Source organism: Stegodyphus dumicola, chromosome 3 (assembly GCF_044657685.1).
Source record: "Stegodyphus dumicola isolate Sdum_Otavi_A_Nest chromosome 3, ASM4465768v1".
NCBI lineage: Eukaryota > Metazoa > Arthropoda > Arachnida > Araneae > Eresidae > Stegodyphus > Stegodyphus dumicola.
The window spans coordinates 196,440,703-196,461,566 of NC_140770.1; the positions used below are offsets into that span (position 1 = coordinate 196,440,703).

Genomic DNA, 20,864 nt, shown 5'->3' on the forward strand with positions numbered 1-20,864 from the left:
ACTATATTTTTACTTTTCTACTTGGTTTTGATCCTACTTAAAAAAGATTTCAATAATGTATAAAAAAAAACTGTTTATTATGTAAATATTCGACTTTCTTCTGTTGAGTAATCTTTCTTTTTCAGTTTTAAGGCCGGCACTGTTTTATCACGAGTATAATTCTGGCAACAACACCAAATAAACAGGTCAAAAACCAGTGACAATCATAAAATTTTATTAATATTTAGAGTCCGCTGTTATTTCTTCACTCTGCTTTTGAATTTCTGTATAACGTTTAACTGGCTTTTCTTCATGTGTATTTCTTTGAAGCTCGTGGATTCTCGGAATGATACACTAGCAACGGTTGATTCCCGCTTGCATAAGCACGTAGCAAGAAGGTGAGACGAATGTCCATGCATTTGTGACTGGCCACTGCATTCTTTTCTATTGTAATGTAACACTTTGGTAAGTCAGGTAATACTCGGAAACCATGAGCTTCTGGAATATCGGTTATCAGCAGCAAAATTCTCAGCTGCCTCAGCCTCACAACTCGTAGGCTCGCTGTGCCTCACAATACTATGGATGCCATTCTTCTCGTAAAGTTACCAAACCATCCCGTGCATACTTTCTAGAGTTCTTAGTTTTCTGTCAGGATATAGTAAACATATGAATTACGCTGAATGAGCGTGACATATTTATGCTATGCGAAGAAGTGTACATTCTGTGTGGTCAGTATAAGGATTTTTGCTAAAAGCGAAAACATACTCTCTTCACCTTACGTCATTTCTTACAATAATTCTTTACTTCTTTCGGGAACGTCACCTTGAAGAAATATATTTCTTTCCATTTAACAGCCATTTTTGCTGATATGTGCGTGAAGAAGTACAGTAGACTTATCAGAGACTTTTCCAAAGCACTAAAAATGTGGTGGCTATCTTGGATTTCGGAATTTGTAATACGAAAGATAACAGTACAAATGTGCTACGTCTGAATAAAAATTTATGAAAAAATCCCGAAATGGAAACTACATCTTAAGGTTTCCAAAGAAGGTGCGTACTTTAACAGGAAAATTCATAATTTTGGAATATCTTCAGAAAATAAAAATTCCTTTTCGTAACACTAAATTTCTAGGTCTTATCGTGTAATAAATGAGCCAGTAATGTTACGCAGTCATTCAGTAATCATATAATAAATAAAATCAATAAAACTTGATAAAAGTTATATCGAAAAATTTCATTATGTTTATTCAAAAATAGCGAATTAAATTTTTCCTTCTGACAGAAAAATTTTTCAAGCAGCTAAGGCGCTGTTTTAGATTAAGGATGCTAAGCCGAAAAGATATAAAATCAAATATCTAAAAAAACGTTTTCAAAACTGAATGGTTTTACATTGCAAAATATAAAACGTATAAAATAATCTTTTAATAGTCAGCATGTTTTCTTACCTGCTTAGGCTAGTAGTAGAGATGGTTAATCTCCATGCTTTATTTCAAGTCGTTTCGTTTGTAAGTTTCATATCGAACATGCGACAGCAAACGTATCAAGAACGAGTTTTAATATAATGAAGAAGAAGTAAACGCTTCCATCACTATTTAATACTAAGTTCATGATATAATAAAGTGATTTAATTAAAAAAAACTTTTTTACGCATTTTATTCCTGTAGCAGTAGTTACAAAGGCTGTTCGCACATTTTTTAGACGATTTTCATTGTACTTACAGCAATATTTTACGTAAAAGTTTTGTGTATTAAATGTTCCATTTCATAACCCTTATTCTTTACTATCTTTCTAAACCGTAATTTCAAAGTAATTTTAGTAACAAAACACGAATAATTTTCTTCGGAAAGACCACAAACATAGCCTTCCGTCCATTGCTTCTTTAAAAGCGCCATTTGGCACGAAAAAAGATTTGTCAATTTTTTTTTGAAATCGTAATTGTTTTGAAACTGTAATTTCAAAACAATTACAGTTTACAATTTCCAGTTCCAATCTGAACTGCAAAAAAGTATAATTGCAGTTCAAAACAAGTTGGATATTGGAAGGTTTTCCAAATTTGTCAATTTCCAATTTCAAAACAATTTTCTGATTTTATTTTATAGCAAAGCAAGGTCGTCTAAGAAATATGAGAACGGCCTATGTATAATATTGGTATTAATATTAATATTTTGTAATTTCTTCTTTTATTTTAGAGGACAAACGTAATCTTCTTACTTCCCTTATAAGATATTTCTCCCACTTTCCAAGCGTGCCTTCGTGGTGTAGTGGTGCCGCACGCTGGGTCGGTATTCCAGAGGTCCGTAGTTCGATTCCCGGCGAAGGCGTTTGCTAATTTTTCATCTTGCCTGCCTCCAAAGAATACCTAATGTCCCTACAGTGGCGCCCGAACTAAAAGGGTCGTGGATAATGAATATCTACACCCAGGATTTGGCAATTGGGTTCCCTAAAAAACCCCAGTCGCTCTTTAAAAGGGGGAGTATATAAGGTACTTCTCGCACTTTCCTAACGTGCCTTCATGGTGTAGTGGTTCTGCAAGCTGGGCCGGTATTCCAGAAGTCCGTAGTTCGATTCCAGGCGAAGGCGTTTGCTAATTTTTCATCTTGTCTGCCTCCAAAAAATACCTAATGTCTTTACACCCTTATTATAAAACGAACATATTACACACAGTAATAATTTTAAACTAAACAATTTTAATTCTCTAAGACTAATCTGAATCTTCACCAATTTCTATCTTCTTCTTCTTCTTCTTTTTCTTTTCCTTCCCTTTCTTCATCTTATGTATATCCGTTTCAAGGAATTCAAAGCACGAACAAGGGCACTTCTCCATTAAGTAACCGTAACCCGGTCCTTCTTCATCTCCGTTTTCAGTGGCATCTTGGATCGAAGTATTGAAGTACTTTGTGGTTATTATGATCACCAATTCCAACCAAATTGGCAATAGCAACCATAAGGATAAATTTCTCAGCAGCCAGCGTAAAGTTAAAGTTATAACCTCACTGCAGCCAGTCTGGTAAAACGATTTTCCATTATCTTTCTGGTATCCTGGACGTTGATTACCTCCAGCATCATGAATGCAGGGCCCCATGTATTCCACATCACAACAGGTAAAAGGCACACCCCGAGATTTTTTTTTCTTCAGTTCCGGCCTGATGTAATCATCTGCATGCCAAGATATTTCTGTCCAATCCCTGTACGGAAACATATAGGGTTCAAAACACAATTTACCAAATTTATAAAAAAAAGAGAGTAAGTTTTTTCTAAAAGTACGGTTGACTCTAGCACACAGCACAGGTTTTGAACAGAATAGTTTCATTTCTACGCAAAATTGTTTTCAATAATTAGACTAAAATAAAAATTGGAGAAACTGGGAAAATTTGTTAAACTCACGCACAAACCTCCTGACCAAGAAATATACCCCCCCCCGAAAAAAACGTTAACAGAAATGATGCTATGGATGCGTAGAGAATATATGCAGACATGAATATGTTTACCCTTTATAGCTATAATACGTACACAGATCTAATACTGAATTTTTTTTATTTTTGATGTCTAAGGTCAGTAATACATCTACAGATGACAGATGTAACACCTCGGTCGGAGGCCAACTCGAGCGGCAACCAGATACAGATACAACTGGGCGGGGTACAACAGGCGGAACTGCACCAATGCAGTACGCAGTACGCAGTCGCATGGACCTCCGACCTAAGGTTCTACACCAATCAGAGTTATATGTCCATGCGATGGAAAAGAATCTACAATCCACCGCCAGCGGCATTCACTGAATCAATGATAGTAATATTACAATGCTAAATTGACAGTGTCATCTATACTATAATTGTTACACAATAATCCGTATGAAAATACATATACGATCAATTAATAATTACATTGTCATGGATAGGATCTATGTTGTGGAGTGTGGAACTTATATATCAACCAGTTTTTAATCCTATGTCTTCTTCAATACATCATAACTTCATGTTCTTATCAGTTACACACCTAATGATGTGTGTCCTTATTATTTTTGCAGTTATCCACAGAGTAAGCAAGTCACATCAGTTCAGGCAATTGATAGTTCCATAGCCCAAAGTATATGATGTTGTGTAGGCTATTCTATGTTCACTTTTGTTAAATTCATCGTTCAAGTAAATACTACTTGTCCACTTTGATACATCATAACTTCGTGTCCTAAACAGTTAGCACACCTCATTATGTTCGTCCATAGCAATTTGCACACTGTGTCGCAATTATCCACAAGACAAACATGAAATTGCAATTGGGAATTTCATTGTAATATGTACACTATTTTACTATTATCCACAGAAGCAAATGTTTTGTAAATAATGACTTGGCTCCCAGATGATAAAAAAAAAGGAAACTAATTCTTAAATTTTTCAATACAATTCTAAATTGTGCAAAACTACAGATTTGTTAAACAGTTCCAGTCAATACAAATTGACCGGTATTCCAACAATATAAAGCACATATTCTAAAATAAAACGTCTAATGGAAAACAGGAACTAATTCCCAATTAAAATAGACATAAAATACATAATTATTCAGCACATATTATATACCAATCATCATACCATAAAAATACACATGTTTCAAATGCTGCAACTAATTTTTTATTACAGTTAGAATATTTACCAATCAAACATACTACAAATGTACATGTTTTAAAAAAAAAACTGCAACTAATTTTTTCATGGCAGTTAAAATAATAAATTTCTATTATACAATTATAAATAGCACAAATAAACAATTTCAATCTATACAAATTGGCAGGTATTCCTACAACATAAGAACACATATTCAAATATAGTTAATCATTCTTGTAAAATGGCTATAATAGTGTCCAATTTCTTCAAATAATTAAAAACATCTACAAAAAAACAGGAACCAATTCCCAATTGTAACAAACATGAAATATCCAAAATTATTCAGTACATATTATATACCAATCAATTATACCATATAAATGCACATGTTTCAAATGCTGCAACTAATTTTTCATTGCAGTTAGTATAGTTATCAATCCATCATACTATATAAATGCACATGTTTCAAATACTGCAACCAATTTTTCATTACAGTTAGTATATTCCAATTTGCCAGCTAATAAAATAAATCCGCTCTAAGTTGAATTGGCTGTAATAGTTCACAATGCTTAAAATAGTTAATCTACTGGAAAACAGAAACTTATACCCAATTGTGATGGACACGATATACATACAAAATAATTAGATACAGCTCTAAATTCCTGTTCTTACTGAAAATGCAGATATTCTAAGAACTGTAATGAACTTTTTTTTTTTTTTTTTTTTTTTTTTTACACAGTCAGAATATTCCTGTTTACCAGCTAACAATAATTGTAATTAACTTACAAAAATGCAAAAATAATACAATAATAACAAAATGGCAAAAAAAAAAAATAAAGAAAGGAACAAAATAATAACTATAAAATAACAAAGAATTCAGAATTAAAGGCTATAATATTAACATACAAACAGACAATTCCCAAATGCAGAACTTATTCCCATGTGGAAGTGGAGAGCACATCCACTACTTAATAGTGCTAAATATTCTATGCATTGGAGTTAAACACACAATTATCATTATAACATGTCAGATGGGGAAAAAAAATTAAAAGGCTACCCATAGTGCAAATATTATGCGAAGGTTGTTGGAAATGTATACATCTCATTGCAAATATTAAAAATTTGAATTAATCTGTGCTGAAGAATTTGTCGTTTTAATAGTGTTTTAGTCCATTCACTCCAATATAAGTCTGATGGTCTTTGCAGATGAAATTCAGCTGTGAGTGGGCAAGAAAAAGCAAAATGGTCTGGAGACCCAATACTTCCATAGTGACATTTGTCATCTTTCTTAAGATGAAGTCGGAATAAAAACGACGGAAAGGGACCGTGTCTCGTGAGAAAAGTTGACTGCGCTGCAGATGAAACCAAAAATGTTTCCGAGACCTTTGGCAAAAATTTAAAAGTTCTTCTGCCCGTTGTGGAATGTTCCCACTTTTTTTGCCATTGCTGGAGTAAGTTCTCTTTTGTATATCTCTTAATATAAGAAAATGGCAAAGGCAATGAATATTGAGGAAGATTATTCCCTCTTACCGCTTCTTTTGCCAACTGGTCTGCCAACTCATTGCCATAAATCCCCCTATGAGCGGGAACCCAGCTCAATAAGGGTCTAGAAGAGGCAGGAAGGTTAAGAAGAAGGATTTTTATCTCTGCTACTATTGTATTTCTTGAATTTTCCCCCTTTATGGCCTCCAGACTAGAAAGTGAATCACTGTAAATTTCCACTTGTGATGGAAATTGACTTGAAAGATGTACTGATTTTTTTAATGAAAGTAGTTCAGCTTGAAAGATAGAGTTCGCTGGCCTCAGTCTGCGACGCCATGAATGCATTGGTTTGCCATTTTGAATTACACATAGTCCACATCCTGTTCTTTGTTCCGAATGAGATCCATCTGTGTAAATCTGGAATTGACGTTTTGACTCATTTGAGAAGGTTGTCCTTATTGCACATGAAATGTCATTTTGTGCTGGATGACACAGAAGTTCTGTGCTCCTAGTTTCATAACTAAAAGGATCGTATGAAATATTCCACAGTTTACTCTCTAGACGAAGACGCAAAATTCAAGCCAGCACCGCTTCCCTTTCTGCTGTTAAGTCCAACGGAGGAATGCCGGACAAGACCTGCAAAGCATCATTGGAAGTTGTTCTGTAACTTCGACTGATCATTAGAAGAAAAGATCTTTGAATAGAAATTAAGAGTCGTTTCTCATGTGTCTTAAGAGAGTAAGCCCATATTGCTGAACAATATAAGATTATTCTTTCTATTACAGTCAAGTACCATATTTTTAAAATTCGCGATGAGATTCCCCAATTCTTACTAGCTGTTCGTTTCATGTGAATTGTCAGTGACATTACTTTTGTTCTGATTGCCTTCAAGTGAGTCGTCCAAGAGAGATTGGAGTCAATAATAAGACCTAGGTATCTTAAGCTTCCTACAAATTTAAAAGATTTGCCTTGCAATTTTAAAGGTGGTTTGCGTTTGAGGGGTTTAGATGCCCCTATCAACATCGCTTGAGTTTTACTGGTAGAAATAACCACTTTGTGCCTTCGTGCCCAGTTTGCTATAATATCCAGATAAGCTTGAGCCGCAGAAGAAATACCCGATTTGCCTTTAACAATTAGCATAAAATCATTTGCAAAAGCTATGAGTTTACAGTCTGACTTTCCATCAAACTGTCGCAGAAGAGAGTCAGCTACTATCGTCCACAAAATGGGACCGATACAAGATCCCTGAGGACACCCTTTTTGTAATTTTTGATCATATTGTCCTGAATTTAAAGTCACTTGGATATGACGATCTTGCAGATAACTTTGAATGAGGTCAATGATATCTACTGGACACCCCATGATGACCAGAGCGTCTATTATGTCCGGCCACCACAGGGAGTCAAAAGCTCCTTGTATATCGACGCTGATCAAAATCGAGTGCAAATGCTCGTTCCTATTCGATTGTAGTGACGAAATCAGGTCGTAGATTGCATGCTCTGTAGAGCGCCCTTTTTGAAATCCATATTGTGATGGAGGTAGTATACTATTTTTCTGTAAATAATACTGCAGACGCCCTAAAATTACCCTCTCCAAGAGCTTACCTAAAGCTGGTATTAAACAAATTGGCCGGTAGGATTGCGGTCTAAGTGGATCTTTGTGCTGTTTTAAGAAAAGTACGACTTCTGCTCTTTTCGATTCTTTCGGAATGTATCGGAGTCGCCAGCAGGTTTGGACGTATGCGATGATCAAGTCCGGTACAATATTGAACAACAACATTATCTAGGCCGTCTGGTCCGGGAGCCTTCTTTAAATTTAGGTAATTAATAATGCGTTCTAATTCCAAAAAATTTGGTAGAGATTCTGGGAAAGAGAAAGATGAAGCATGGTTTTTAAATTTAAAACGTAACTCTCGCTGCGTTGAATCATCTTCTGGTAAATCTTCTTGGAAAAGCGATCTTAATACATGTGCTACCACTTGCTGTGAACTTGTAGCCGAAGGAAAAATTTGTATTGGAAGAGAACAAGGCTGGAAAACTTTATCGAAGCAATTTGGAAAGCTGAGCCGTACTTTTGTTGGGTGTTGGTACAAAACGTTCTCCAAGACGATAATTTGGTTTCCCTAATTTTTTTTTTTTTTTTTTTTTTTTTTTTTTTTTTTTTTTTTTGTACAAGGCCTGAGATTTCTTATACTCTTGAAATAATGAAGCACGATTTATAACTTCATAGGTGGCTTGTGCTCGTTTTCGCAATTTCCGTAACTTCCTTCGCTAAATTTTAAGTTCTTCAGTCCACCAGGAAGTTGCTGTACGCGGACAAAACCTTCTCATTTTAAAAGCATTTTTACAAGCTTGTATGCAAAGTGCAGTCATTTTATTGTAAGTGTTATCCGGATCTGAAGTTGAGCTACAATCTTGAAAAGAACGGATTAATGATGAAATGTGAGGAGAAAAACAGCTACGAAATTTATCTTTTCTTCCAAAGAACGTTTTAAATCTTAATTTGCCTAGGGATCTTAGAGTTGGAGATAAACTGAAAGTAATAGCTCGGTGATCACTCAATGTAATGCTATCACTTACTGTCCAATCTTCTATAAAAGGAGAAATGGAAGGAGAAGTAAGAGTCAAATCTGGCCAACCCTTGACATGTAAAGTATCGAAGGTTGGAGGAGCATCTGATTTATTAAGAAGAATCAGATTTTGAGAATCTATAAAGTCCAAAAGCGGAAGGGATCTAGAATTTTCATAAGGATATCCCCAAAGGGTGCTGGCAGCATTAAAATCTCCACCTAATATAACATTTCCAATTGGGTTTTCCTTTAGATAATCTAATTCGTGTAATAATGCATCTATGTCCTTACTAGGCGGAAAATAAGCTGAAATAATTAGCAATTTTCCTTCAAGGGTATCACTCAGAATCAAAAAGCTGTGCTCAGTTTCTTTCCACAAAAGTGGTGACAAAGATCCACTGTACACGACTGCAGCCAGATGGTTTAAAGAAAAAAATGTTTTGTTAGAAGATAAAGAGCCAATTAGTAAATTTTTGGACGTAATATACGGCTCCTGAAAAAGACCCACTGTACACCCCAGTTCAAGCTGTATTTGATGAATGTTGCTCGTTGCCGTTATAGATCTCTGTAAATTACATTGTATAAATTTCAACGAAGTTCTACTTAAAGGGCCTAATATCTCTATTCCCGGTTCATTTGGCTGATTTGCTGCTTCAATTTCTGTCGATAGGTCGGGCATTTTGTTGAAAATGCCGTGTGCGTGCAATCAAATGTTGTTCCCTTATGCTCGTTTGAAATTAGACAATTTACACAAGATGGTTGTTCTTGGCAATCTGTTATTGGAGCGTCGTGAGATCCAGCACACTGGACACACTTTGGTTTATTCTGGCACCCTCGGCTAATATGACCTATCTCCTGACAATTATAGCAACGTGTTATACGCACGTAACGCCGATAGGGACAGGACGTGAAGCCAAGAAAAATCCTACCTTGATGACCCAATCTATTAAAGTAATCACGATCCAGACTAATAATCCAATTTTTCCTGGAATCAGGTCTTGAAAGAGGGGTTCTTGGTTGAATTGACTTTTTTCTAATGGCTGGAAGATGTGAATTCAATGCTGAAATTAAATCGTCCGCAGTAAAGTCCGAAGGGACTCCAAATAATATAATCGAGTCACGGAATGGTTTTGGTTCTCGCAGTTTAACTGATCGCGATAGATCTTCTTCACTCGAAATTATCTCTTTAAGTTTTAGTAAATGTTCGCTTGTCTCACACCTAATCAGCAACTCGTTACTGCGAGTTGGACGGATTTGTTTAATTGGAATACCTAACTTAGAAGGTTTAATTGAAGAGGCCAATTTATCTTGTAGAATCTTTGGAGTAATAGATTGGTCAGTTGGAGCTAGTAAGAGTGATCAGTCAATTGTTGTGGACGAGAGGCTTTTTTCTTTTTTACGTTGAACTAAGAAGGATCTGAATCAATTTTAGAATGATCCTCCGAAGTCTGCAAGTCTGATGATGTAACTGGTGGGACTGTAGGCTCCAGAACCGCAACCACCTTTTGCAGAGAATCAATTTGTCCACGTTGATTTGCAATTAATTGCAATTGATCAGAAATTAAAGCAAGTTGAAAGGCGTCGAAAAGAGTTTTTTGGTCTCCCTTATTTAACCTATGTTTAGAACTCTCTGCTCCAATAAGCTTGAACACATCTGAACTTTGGGCTAGGAAATTATGTGCGCGAGTAAGAGATGAATCACAAGGAGGGACACTTTGAGCTTCAGAAGTTACCGATGGAGGAACTGAAGCCGAAATTTGAGCCATCAGTAACAGTAAAAATGTATATAAGTACAATGAACAATGTAAACATCAAGTATCTGAATACTTTAAGCACTACGCTTCTATTGAAAATAGCTTACCAGCGTTAATTCTTCCCTTACAGTAAATTGTTTACAGTCAATACAGAATCAATAAGCAGAATGAATTTAGCATAGTAATAATAAAACAGTATTCAATGGGAAAGTGATTGCTGTTACGCAGAATCGAACCAGTGGAATGAATTTTAAACAATTATTATCATTATTATTTTTTAAACTATTAAAAAAAATCAAAATTACAAAAAAGGTAATTAGAAATCAATAGTATTACAAAACCCCAGTTATGGGAGGGGGGAAAACATAATTTAAAAGTAAATATTTACTAGGATAAAGACTGGGACTGTCTCATATAATTGCTATTAAGGGAACCAACTTATTTTATGGAATGAAAAACATTATAAAAGAAAAAAAATTATTAGATACAAAATCTTATTCAGTTAAAAAAAAAAAGAAATATACTTGATAAACAAACTGGGAGCCAAGTTAAATTATAATAGAAAAAAGAATAATTAATCCACACCATTAACACTTAGAAGAAAAGAAATTTAAAAGTTATTTCCCAGGATAACCAATGCAATTAAATAATTGCTTTACTCACAGTAGAACCAAGTTGCGGAAGCACATTACGCTTTGATCATATCCAATTATCACGTGGTTGCTCCACAGGGTGCGTCTTCCTGCACATACAGTAGTTTGACGATAAAACAATTTCGGTTTTATTAAGCTGCCATTTTGAAACTCAGTACTCAGAAAGGAAGACCAATCAACAGAATCAAATGCAGCCGAAATGTCTAGAGAAATCAAAGCTACGTGTTGTTCACCCCTAAAACGTCTGACATATCCAACAACCCGGTAAAGTGCATCCTCCGTACTTCTTCCAAAGGTAAATCCATATTGAAACTCGCTAAGTGGACATTTATTAGCCATAAAGTGTAAAATTCTATTAGTTACCAATTTGTCTAGCACCTTACCCAAAATATTCAAAAGTGTAATGGGTCTTTGCTTTCCATTAGGCTTAGGAATCAAAATAACTCGACCAATTTTCCAACAATCTTGAAAAAGAGTAAACTTAAGACAGGCATTATATAGGCCAACAAAAAAATATGGGTAATAGAAAAATAATCTTTTAATCAACACAGAATGTATGCGATCCGGACCAGCAGCAGCCATATTCCTCAAACCCAATATAATACTCTTAACTTCATCATATGCGAATGGTAAGTCATTTTCACTACATTTCAAAACATCATCTTCTAAAATATGTATGTCTTCTGGTTCACCCAAATCAAGTACCTCTTTAACATACACAGTATTAATATCTTGCTCATCGCCCATACCATCAGGTCTCTTCACATTCAGCTTTAAATTTCGCTTTCCAAATGCCGTCTTATAAATTCTGTCATAATAAACAACGCTTCTTAAAAAATAATTCTCTTTACATACTCTCTTGGTCTTCCTAATCATACGTTTATAAATAGCGAATTCTCTTTTGTACTTTATCTTACGTAAAATTCTAGTATTATCATCTAATCCAATCACCTGTGAGCTTCTCCTATATGCACGGATACGTCTTTTAAACTTTTCCAATTCGGGCGTCCACCATGAGATTATATTTGGAGTCTTCCTCTGTATCAGCAGATCGCAATCTATTTTCGCCTGAAGCAACATTTCAAAATCGTTTACTACACCAATCAATTGTTCACTGTCATTTACAACACTAATTCTCTCACCAAGCCTCATCATATCGACTTTAGTTTTCTTACACAGCCTGTTGACTCTTAGAATATTTCTCGATACCAAGGCCCCTCTTCCATATTGAAGACAAGAATCTGTAATTTCGAAGACAACATAGCGATGATTGCTCAGTGAATCATCAGTATTGATTTCAAGTTTGCATTTGTTACTATCCAGATTGCTGGATCCTATAGCTAAATCTGTCCAACCTTGTCCGACAGGAGAATTAAAGGTTGCAATAAAATTCAGAATTAGAAGTCATTAAACAAAATTAAATTATTAGATACAATAAAATCGAACACCAATGTTCCTCTTGCATCGATCAATTTGGCCCCCCAACTAAAATGCTTTGAATTAAAATCCCCCATAATTAAAAACCTCTTATATATAGATAAAACCTCTTCCAATTTATGAAGATTCACAGCAATGTCCTCTGCAGGAGAAAAGTATGCTGATATGAAATTCAATTCTTGGTCTCCCATTAATACAGCAATAGCTGTTACTTCATCCATTTCAAAATCCACTATAAAATCAATTTCCTCTTTTAAAACAAGAATTGCAGTTCGCCCTCCAACTTCAGCTGCAACTCTCCAACCATTCTCAATAAATGCCAATTTTCCATTAACCCAATAGGGCTCCTGCAGTAAGATCAGATCAGGACTAACACCAATAACATTTTGGAGAACAGAGAGCTGGGCAGCAGCTAAGGCGCAGTGGTTTAGGTTGATACTTAAAATAATCATATAAATTAATTTATACAGTAAAATCATGTGAAAATAGAACAAATACACATAAATGAAAACACGGCTGCTAAAATCTAATTATATAAAATACTAGAACCAATTAGTACATACATGCTAAAATTCGTAAAAATTAAATCATACTGGTCATTCTTTAAAATTAAAGTTCATGTGATCTCTAATAAATTCAATTTCTCTCTTTAAAGAGGGACAGTTCTTATCAAATGCACTGTGATCATGTTTCAGCTCTATACAATACTTCCGATTAGAAACCACACAGTTTACACATTTTCTACCTTTGTCTTTATTTTTACAAACAGTCGCAAGATGATCCCCAGCACATTCAGCACAATGGACTTTATCTTTACAAAATCTCTTAGAGTGACAGTATGCCAAGCATTGTGTACACTGTCTTGGTCTCAAAAATAATCTCGCAGAGAAAGCTCGCCATCCAATTGCCAGACGTTGCTCTTCCAGTATTTCCCTTTGACAAACAGAATCAACAGAAAAAACACGATGGAGTGTCTTACACAGTCCTTTCGTAGGAATATCAAACAAATGTCTAGCACATTCGGCATTACATACACAGTTACGTTTCAAGACATCTACAAGCTCTTCATTCTTAAAGGTCTCCCCCACACCATAAACAATAACTTTCGGTTTAATAAATCTACGCCTCCTTGGTTTAATATACTTCCTCAAATTTTCTTTTTCTTTAATGGCACTTTCAAGCCTAACTACTTCATCTTTACTACCTAGTTTCAACATAAAGTCTCCATTTTCTCTTCTTATGGACCTTTTAATCCTAACCTTGATATCATCTGGCTTGATCATGCTGCTAAGTTCATCGAATACATCAACACCATCAGAGGTAGGCTTTATCACTATCTCATCATGACCTTTTTCAAGAACCGAAGAAGCCATTCTTTTCGAGTTCGACATCTTATTTTCACTTAGGTAATCCATTCGTTCCAATAGGGAGACCCTAAGATCAGAAATTTCGTGTTTAATGCCATTAATATCATTTCTATTACCGCGTATAATATCAGCTTCTTCCATAAGGACACTCTGTTTTAGAGCAAGCTGAAGAATTTTATCTAATCCCTCGATTAACTTATCCGGCAATGTACTGGCAATTTTCTTTTGGCTTTTAATCTTTTCCACAATCTTAAGTGATTCTGTAGCCAAAGTAACAATATCATTGGCTTCATTCAGAGCTAAATCAAAACCATTATCTTCACCAGTGACTTTGCTCTCAGATGTAGACATCCTTCCAATATACCCCTACAATCAAAAGTATTACTACTTATGTATATATGAATGTAGCTAAGATCATCTCAAAATTTCAATACACCATTTAAAAATCTAAAATTTCATATTTACAATTAATATTCATAAAACAAATTTAAAATTCACAATATACAATAACATATATTGCATTTAAAATCATATCAATTCAAAACATCTTTTATAGCAGCTGGTTTTCATAAAAACACACAAAATTACATCACCACATTTAACAAAAACACACAATAATGCCAATAACTATATTTTGATAATAAAATCTTATTAAAAACACTTTAAAATAATTTTCAAAGTTTAAATTCAAAGTTCCAGCAGAAAATTTGAATACTCTGTCCAACGGGCAGGAAACCACCACTGTTAGGCACTCACTGGTTCAAATGTAAACATTAATCCGTCTGGTTAGGCTTAAATGCCTGCAGTAATAAAAAATGGTCCTAATACATTAAATATAGCGTGAAGATGCACAATAAGGATTAAATTCAAAACCGGATAAAAAATTAATACAAATAATTATATTTTAGCGCATAAATACAGTGAATAAATTGTAAATCACAAGCACACCGGTCTCCGAACGTCAAAAAATCGCGTCCATGTAGGCTTCTCTCACTTGAAGATTTAAGATGATCACCAATCCTTAAATTTGGCGTGTAAAATCAAACCAATCACTGAAATAAGTATACGAACGAAGAAAGAACACAAATCAATCACACTTTTGCACTTTCACAAACAAATCACGCAAAAATAAGCAAAATAATGCAGTTGACCGAAACGCACACAGTAAATGGCGCAAGCCAATTATTTAGTTTTGATTTAGCATTTTTGTTTGTTGTTTGGGGGTGGCTGGATTACTGGCTGCCCTCGTTTGTGGAGATACGGGGCCCCTTCTTTTGAGCTATGGGGACACTTGTGTCCAGGTCGGCTGAAGGGAGCCTCCAATTCTTACTTTGTTGTCATTTTATTAAAAAAAAAATGCGTTTTATTATGCATAAATTCCGTGTTTTTAATATAATTTACGGCTTTTAAATATTAAAAATGAATTTAATTTTGTATTTTTATTTGAAATAAAAATTTTATTGTTTATGATATTTTATATAATCTTATGTTGTGGATGATGTAATCAATAACGTCACCTTACTTTAAAAGTTATAGGTTTTAATATCTATAAATTTATTATTATCTAATATCTATATTATTTAATATCTATAAATTTATTATAAATCTATAAATTTATTATTTATGTCTGTTAAATATTGAAATACAATTTAATTAGTCCAAAGGGGCTTTGTCCCTGAAGGACTATTGTTTTCGTTTTGCGATTTTGCGCCGGACTCCTATAAACGTCGGTTCACTTTTCAAACTGTTGCCACAAAATGTTAGAGTCCTGCATTATATTTGAAGAAATTAAATAATGAAAAATCTGCATAAATGATTGTCTATTTCTCGCATTGTGATAAAACAATGGTACATAGAGCCATCGAATTTTGAATGACGAAATCCTACTGCGAATATGGGCATCTGAAATCCCAAATTTGGAATTTGTTTTATTATAGATTTTATATTTTGTAAAACTTTAACGAATTTTTGATTTACAAACTCAATGCTTTAAAAGCGAGAAATGGCAACGTTATATAGGAAAAAAATACTTTTATCTCCAGCTCGCGAGACTGTGTATATCCGAAATTCTAAAGTTATGCTTAATTTAACATTATTTTGCGATATTGCTCTTGAACTGAATTTTATGGTTTAAGTGCAAAGAACATGATATTTAATAAATAAAGGTAACACTCAAAACGTTAAAAAAACGCCCCTTTGGACGTAATTTAAAATCTGAAAAATTTCAGATTTTTTTTTTTTTTTTTTTTTTTTTTTTTTTTTTAATGATTTTATTATGTATGATTATATAAATAATTTTAACTCTATGCGTGATGTAATCAGATCCCTGATTGGTTACTGAATATTTGTGCATTACCGCGCCATTTTTAAATTTTATTATTAATCTCTTCAAGTTCCTTAGAGCTCATAGCGAACGGATATGTCCTTTTCAAAGATTAATGTTGTTATTGATAAGTACCAAGAATTATTGGTATCGGAATCAAAATTTGTCCTTTGAGACGTTATTTTGGCCAACCTGGCTTTCCTAATCAAAGATTTATTTATAAATTGTTACAAGGGTCAGAGAAAATTTATTTAAATTTTTTTGAAGGAAACCTCGCTAATTGCTTCTTCAATGAAATGTGGGAAATGTGGATCATAGATGAAGATCGTTTAAGGAGCCGATTCTGAGGACGGCCGTATATGGTGTTACGGTGGAAGAAATAACCGCTGTAACGCGTAAAAAAAGAATTAGACATTCTTCCTTTTTTACCGGCAGTAAACTTCTAATTGCTGTCATTTTAACTCTAGTGTACGAAGTGTTCTTATTTACTTATTTTAAAGATTTGAAGTTAAGAATATTTTAATTCAGTGAATCTTCGGATTATAGTAACTTGGCTATTTTTTGGCGACCAACTCTACTATAGCAACCTGCTAGTTTTTTTTTTTTTTTTTTTTTTTTTTTTTTCCCCGCCATTTTGTTTTCAAGAAGGAAAGGCATGTTTTATTTTATTTTATTTATTTATTTATTTATTTTTACTCAACATTTTTTCCAACAATCTGCTAGCCGAATTACGCTTATGCTAGAACTTTTATGGAACAGAAGTGCTTAATCATGACGAAGATTAGGTGCGAAATTGGGAGAAAGTGCAGAATCGCCCACTGTTTCACGCGTTTTTACGAATTGCACATACGCGGTATCCATGTACACGTCGACCTATTTTCACTTAAAAAAACATCCCAGAATTGCACAAAAATGGCATTGCGCACACTCTTGACTTTATCCATGTACTCATCGACCTATTTTCACTTAAAAAGTCAAAGAAAATTGACAAAAATCCAATTCTTCTTACTCTTCTAAACAAATAAGTGGGCGATTCTGCACTTTAGCAGCGAAATTGTTTAAGTGATTATTAGCTAAAATCACGATCGGAATTTTCCGGAAAATGTCACATGACAAGTCTCATGATCACTCATTTCTCTGAGACAAAATAATCTGTGATTCGAACTGTGTACTTCTCAGATTATTGCTAAAGTCCTACCTAGTAACCTTTATCGCCTTACCAAAATGTCGCCAAACTACCTGTTACGATATTCCAAAGATTAGCCTTTAATTCTTTTAAACGTTGGTATGATGGTTTTTAATTCGATATTCAATTTAAGTAATATTTTAATCCAATTAAAGTTGGCGCAATGTTTTTATAGCCGTGTTTTTATTCTATTTCTTTGCTAGGTGAGAGTAATAATTTAACCTTACTTTAGTATTTTATACTCGTAGTAAATGTATTTTTTACATTTGCCTGCCATCTTAAAAAAAAAACGTTTTCAACAAAAATTTAATCCATTATTTTTAACTATATTTATGTTTTTAAAGTGTCGAATACGTTTTACTATGCGTAAAATACGTACAAACAGCGTTTTTCAAGATGGCGGACGATTGTAAAAACCGCGCCAACAATAGCACCAAAGTAAATCGCCAAAAATCCGTGCATCCATCTGCCAAAGTAGCACCCTAAATTAGTAACGTCTTAAACATCGCCAAAACTTTATGTAGTGCCCAATTTAAAAGGAAGTACCTTTTAAAGGATTACAGATTAGATACTCTTTTTGGTACTTTTTCGTTTTGCCGGCGCAGGCGATAAAGTCGCCAATAATGGTACAACTGATGCCAAACGGAATATCCTCGCTGGTAGCTTTTTAAGCCTCATTTTCAAAATAAGTCGCAGCCCACCAGCGGCCGAGCGGTAAAGTCGCTGAACACTGGTAGTTCGGTCCGAGGTTCGAATCCCGCGAACGGGCTGGCTGCATGGGCGTTTTCGTGGTTTTCCCCATGTGTAACGTGTATACGAGCCAGTTTCCCTTAGAAAGTCCTCCACGAAAGGCATCCCTCCCCTTAGGCAGATAGCCCTCGTGTGCTTTGCCATATTTAAATACATACATACATACAAAATAAGTCGCAGCCATTTCTTATCAGATTCATTGACTTTCTTTCAATACTGGCATACAATTACATAGAATTTTTAACAGATAGTCCAGTTTTATGCCCTAAGGTCAATCTAATGAGAATGCACTAGCGAAATAAAGCACTCTGGTTTTACATAATTTCTGAGTAAGCTATTCGTATGAACTAAAATAATTCTTGCATTTAAACTTGTATTCCAAATTAAGATTTAACTTGAAATTAATGTAGAGAATTAGATTTTTTTAGTGTAGTTTACGTGAGATGAGATCACTTGGGGTTACGTGAATCAGGATGTTGTACCATGAAAGCATAGTAAATTCTTAAATTAATGACTTTTTACAAATTTATTATCTTTATTCATTGGCTTTTTATAAAATTTAAACGATATTAAAATGCTTATGCTCTCAAAATAAAAAATTCTTAGAACCAACATTTGATAACATTTTATATGTGTATGCTCTGTGTTGTCGCCAATAAAGTCTGCTTGGTGAGATTTGCGCCGGCGAAACGGAAAAGTACCCTCTTTTTTATTAAACTAGTCATAGCGCTTAGTCGCTAGAACAAGCATAATCTCCCGGTCTATATTTAAATCTCACATGTTGCCAAAGATTTATGCAATCGGCCCTTTTATCAAGAAAGCAACCCCTTACATTAATAAACATACTGTCTTTACTTTATTCTGTTTTAATTTCTTAAAATTTTGTAGCACTACCAGAAAAGCGATAGAATCTTATTATAACTTACAATATCTTTAAATAAAATAAAATATTTACTTGTATCCTTTGCTACCGCAACATCTGTTCTTGACTTGCATAAGGTCTATTTCAGTCTTTTTGTTTTTATCCGTGTCATATTGTTCCATCAACTCTTTTAAGCCTTTTTCGAATCCTTTGGTTAAATCGTGGATAGCAGAAGACAAAACAATACTTAAGGCAATTATAAGAAAAAATGCCACAAACAGAAGAATTAAGTAAATTTTCATAAAATGTTGAACTCGATGTCTAGTCTTAAAACTTCCACAGTCAAAACACACTTTTGCACCAACAAGATGGAAAGCTATCAAAGCCAATCCCAAAAACACAACAAAATGAGAAATTTTCGTGTAATTGAAGGCTTTTAACATATCTCGTTGTTGGTTGAATAAAAATGCTATAACTGAACCAGTTATTACTAACAATAAACCCATCATAGCGATGCTGAGGTTCAACAGCAAAAGTGTGATACCAAGGCAGCCGCGTCCACTTTCCCTTATTTTAACAGCGCAAACAACCATGGTTATTTCACTATGAAGAATAAATAGTTAGTTTAGACGAAAACACAGACAAAGAGATCAACAAAATTTCCTTTTTAAAATGTTTCACACATGTTAAACACTTTCTTGTTACTGGTAAAGTTCTCACGATGATATTCGTACTGAATGCTACGTGCAAATAAAACCAAGCATGTGCTGTAGCTCGCGATTCGCTGCGTGCTATATATATATATATATATATATATATATATATATATTTTTTTTTTTTTTTAATGGCAGATTGTGAACAGTTACAAGTTTAACAACAGTTACAATTTGTAACAGAGTCTATTAATCTATACTAAGGCCAGATGTGGTGGTCTCTTTATCATGGAAGCACCTAATAAGGGCCACAATTGCCTCCTATGAAGGGACGGACAATCACAACCATGCCTTCTCCGGAATTTGAATGCAGGCCTTTCGGTATCGCAGTCAGGCTCCCCTAACAACTCTACCGTCACGTGTTATAAATAATTTTAATGAAATCTCAAGGTAAGCTACGTCTGAAGAAAATCATTTCCCATCATCATATGTAGAAAGTTATAAGGCAGAATGCAAAACTTTATTTCGTCAGTTAAAAAAAAGAAATTCTATTCGAGAAAATGTAATACTTAATTTCGTTCTTCTAATTTGCTTATATTGTGGAGAAGTCGTCATTGTGCAGTTTCAGCTGTACAGATCTTTCTATAATTTGTGACACAAAGGTAACGAAAATTATCGGAGAGAAGGATTAAGAGAAAAAGAAACAAAAAACGGTTTTAATCCTTCTAGACATTTTTAGTGCAAAGAGGCTTTGTCCCTAAAGGACTATTGTTTTCGTTTTGCGATTTTGCGTTGGTTCACTATAATGTCCGTCCTATAATAAATGTCCGTTTCACTTTTCAAACTGTTGTCACCAAATGTTATATTCCTGCATTATATTTGAAAAAATGAAATAATGAAAAATCTGCATAAATATATGTGTATTTCTCGCATTGTGATAATGCAACGGTACATAGAGGCATCGAATTTTGAATGACGTAATCCTACTGCGAATATGGGCATGTGGAAGCCCAAATTTGAAATTTCTTTTATTATCGATTTCATATTTTATAAACTTTAATGAATGTTTGATTAACAAACTCAAGGATTTCAAAGCGAACAATGGCAACGTTGTACAGAAAAAACATTTTTATCTCCAGCGCGCGAGACTCTGTATCGGAAATTCTAAAGATATGCTCAATTTAAAACTATTTTGCGATATTGCTCTTGAACTGAATTTTATGATTTAAGTGCGAAGAATGTGATATTTAAT

The 20,864-nt window shown here is 34.2% G+C and overlaps 2 protein-coding genes across 2 annotated transcripts in view; one reads left to right on the top strand and one right to left on the bottom strand.

Moving 5' to 3' along the window:
- The window catches only part of LOC118203414 (uncharacterized), a 183,529-nt gene that overhangs the window by 150,222 nt on the left and 12,443 nt on the right, over nt 1–20,864 (top strand). The gene's annotated exons all lie outside the window — the stretch shown is intronic.
- LOC118203918 (photoreceptor outer segment membrane glycoprotein 2-like) lies at nt 2,680–19,622 on the bottom strand. The gene is made up of 2 exons (XM_035376222.2): nt 19,053–19,622; nt 2,680–3,163 (listed from the first exon to the last, which is right to left on the bottom strand). Exons 1-2 carry the CDS (start codon nt 19,550–19,552, stop codon nt 2,680–2,682), a joined length of 984 nt encoding a protein of 327 aa, XP_035232113.1. The 5' UTR covers nt 19,553–19,622.

Coding starts and splice junctions, on each gene's coding strand:
- LOC118203918 (XM_035376222.2), bottom strand. CDS start 19,552: ATGGTTGTTTGCGCTGTTAAAATAAGGGAAAGTGGACGCGGCTGCCTT. Junction 3,164..19,052: donor TGCGGTAGCAAAGGATACAA/GTAAATATTTTA, acceptor GTTTCCGTACAG/GGATTGGACAGAAATATCTT.